Below are 2,485 nucleotides of genomic sequence, written 5' to 3'. Positions count from 1 at the left end.
ATTTATTCAGTGAGTTCATTTAGTGAATGAGTCATCAGACTGATTTGAGTTTGTGAGTCATCTTGAATGATTCATTAAAAGAACCAGCCTCTTAGAAATGTGGTTTTATTAACTTTTAGTATACTTCTAGTAAATTGTAATGTTTTTATTGAAAGAAAAAAAAAACTTTTGAAAAACAATTGAATGTTTTTATTGAAAAAAAAAAACCTTTAACTAGTGCTAGTTTTGTTCTGCATTCAGTTAAGTGGAAAAGTGTGAGCTTGTATTAATGCCTTTTGTTATTGTTGTTGTGCATTGATATCGTCTTATCTGAATCAGGAGAGAAATATGCACAGATCACACATTGTTCACAAGCAAAAACAGTCCAAAACATGTCTAAACAAATATGTCAGTGGATTTAGATTTGTATCAGCAGTTTGGACTCTCATTCTGATGGCACCCATTCACTGCAGAGGATCCACTGGTGAGCAAATGTTTTAATGCTTTTCCAAATCTGTTCCGATGAAGATCAAATCGCATCTGCAGCTTGGCTGGCTTTAAATTTTCATTTATGGGTGAACTACTTTAATTACATTAAAAGTATGAATCTTATACAAATCAAAATATATTGCATTTTATTTCATGATTTTGCCGATTATAATAAATCGTCCTGTATTATGTGCCACTGTTAATAACATTACCATCTGCTTGCAGGTGAGAAGATTTGTTTCAGACTACAAGACCGCAGATAGCAGCAGTAAACAAAACTGTAGGTGTATCAAGACACAAACACATTTTTTTTTAACCATTTAATTCAATTTCTTGCTGCTTACAGCTTAGTGCCACATCCCATCCTCCCCTTGAATGTGAGCACTGATAGAACAACCCTGTTAAAGTTCTCTGTTGGAAGCCATCAGTGGTTGACCAGTCAAATAATGATCAGTTTTTACAGTCAATCACATTTCAGAGCTTTCTTCAAGAAATAAGTATTTGGACTGCAATGTATCAAAGACGTAATATCCAAAGTATCATGCAATAAACAATGCATGAAGATACATTTCCAGAGCAACCTGGTTTGCTGGTATAACAGAAAGTGCTTTGCTATATTTTTTTTACCCAATTAAACTTTTCTAAACTGACATCAGGCTTGTCATACACGTTTACAGAGCTCAGTTGAGACACAACAGCACTAGAGGCACAAAATATACATTTCTGTAGGGAACTGCATTCTAGGTAGATAATTTAGCATATTAGAATATTATCTGTACACACACACTGAGAAACCTTATTAATTCGGCAGTCAGATTAGCATTTCCCAACAGCAATAGCTATACTTGTAAAGTAACCCGTCTCTTGCATCCTGACTTACTGACCATTTCAATTTGCTATATAGAGACACAGCAACAAAATCGGTTGCATGGATTGCTTCCTCAATTATGTTGTAGTTGCATTACACAAAGTGCTCTAAATCATCTATGTCATGAATAAATATGAAGAACAAATGCAGAAAACATAACTTATCTTTTTCATTGCAAAAACAAACCTAGCAGAATTATTCAGCATTGTTCAAATCTGCAAACTTCAAATGGGAAAAAAAAATCAAAAATCAAAATAAATGTTAAGAAACAAACTTCCGATGTTTCTCAGTGCAGGCTTCTGACTGTGGCATTAGATTTCTACAAATTATAAGACGATATAGTAGAACGGTGTTACAGCTTTTTGTTTTGACTGGAAAGTGCATTTTATAGTCTGCAAGTATGTGTATGCGAAATCCATCTTTCACTTCAAAGTCCCAATCAGCCCTGAAAAATTTGAATTTCCTCTTCACTGAAGTCCAGCTGTCTGACCAACCTGTGAGAAAGTATACATTGAAAAAACAAATCAATACCTTACCCAAAAAGTAAAAAATGCCTCAAACAGCTTCAGATATATCAAATGTATATATGTAAGCCATTAAAACAATGACTCACTGCACTGCTAACTCTGTGAATCCAGTTGGGCCGCACACACACACTAAACATTTGGAGTCTTCTGGTCTCTCCAGGAAGTTTTGCAGCATACAAGCATCTATCCGCCCTCTTCTGCCTTCCCATGAGTCTGTAGGCTCCGACAGAACGTACTCCACCTCAAACCTAAGATACATGACCGTTAGGATGCTGCCTAATGTGACAGTCTAAATTGAATCAACACTGAATCTGAATTGAGTTGAATAATGACACTTTTGTAGAGTTGCTTTACAGTTGAAATGGAATTCTTTTTCAAATTGATGAATTTTGCAACATTAACACTTATTTTCCTGTTTATTACAGTTAAAGGCACAATATGTCAGATTTTTTTATTAAAATATCAAAAAACCACTAGAACAGTGTTATATATTTTGCTGACTTGAGTACTTACATTATCCCAAATGAAAAATCCAGAGAAATAAGCAATTTTAACTAGTGACACGGAGCGTGTCCGTGGTGTTGTGTCGCCTGCCAATGACGTCATAACCCCTCGATTTCGT

General features: G+C 35.0%; 1 protein-coding gene across 3 annotated transcripts in view; it reads right to left on the bottom strand.

Moving 5' to 3' along the window:
- Nucleotides 1-773: 773 nt before the first annotated feature.
- The window catches only part of LOC107738607 (cytochrome b5 reductase 4), a 27,716-nt gene continuing 26,004 nt past the window's right edge, over nt 774-2,485 (bottom strand). For all 3 annotated transcript variants that reach the window (XM_016550377.1, XM_016550375.1, XM_016550376.1), the window contains exons 16-17: nt 1,950-2,111; nt 774-1,830 (exon numbers count right to left, since the gene is read on the bottom strand). In XM_016550377.1, the coding sequence (XP_016405863.1) occupies nt 1,776-1,830; nt 1,950-2,111 (217 nt within the window). In that variant the 3' untranslated portion in view covers nt 774-1,775. The remainder of the gene's footprint in view (nt 1,831-1,949; nt 2,112-2,485) is intronic.

This window comes from Sinocyclocheilus rhinocerous, unplaced genomic scaffold (genome assembly GCF_001515625.1).
Source record: "Sinocyclocheilus rhinocerous isolate Xijiao unplaced genomic scaffold, SAMN03320098_v1.1 scaffold1757, whole genome shotgun sequence".
Classification (NCBI taxonomy): domain Eukaryota; kingdom Metazoa; phylum Chordata; class Actinopteri; order Cypriniformes; family Cyprinidae; genus Sinocyclocheilus; species Sinocyclocheilus rhinocerous.
This window is presented reverse-complemented; position numbering and strand designations above follow the sequence as displayed.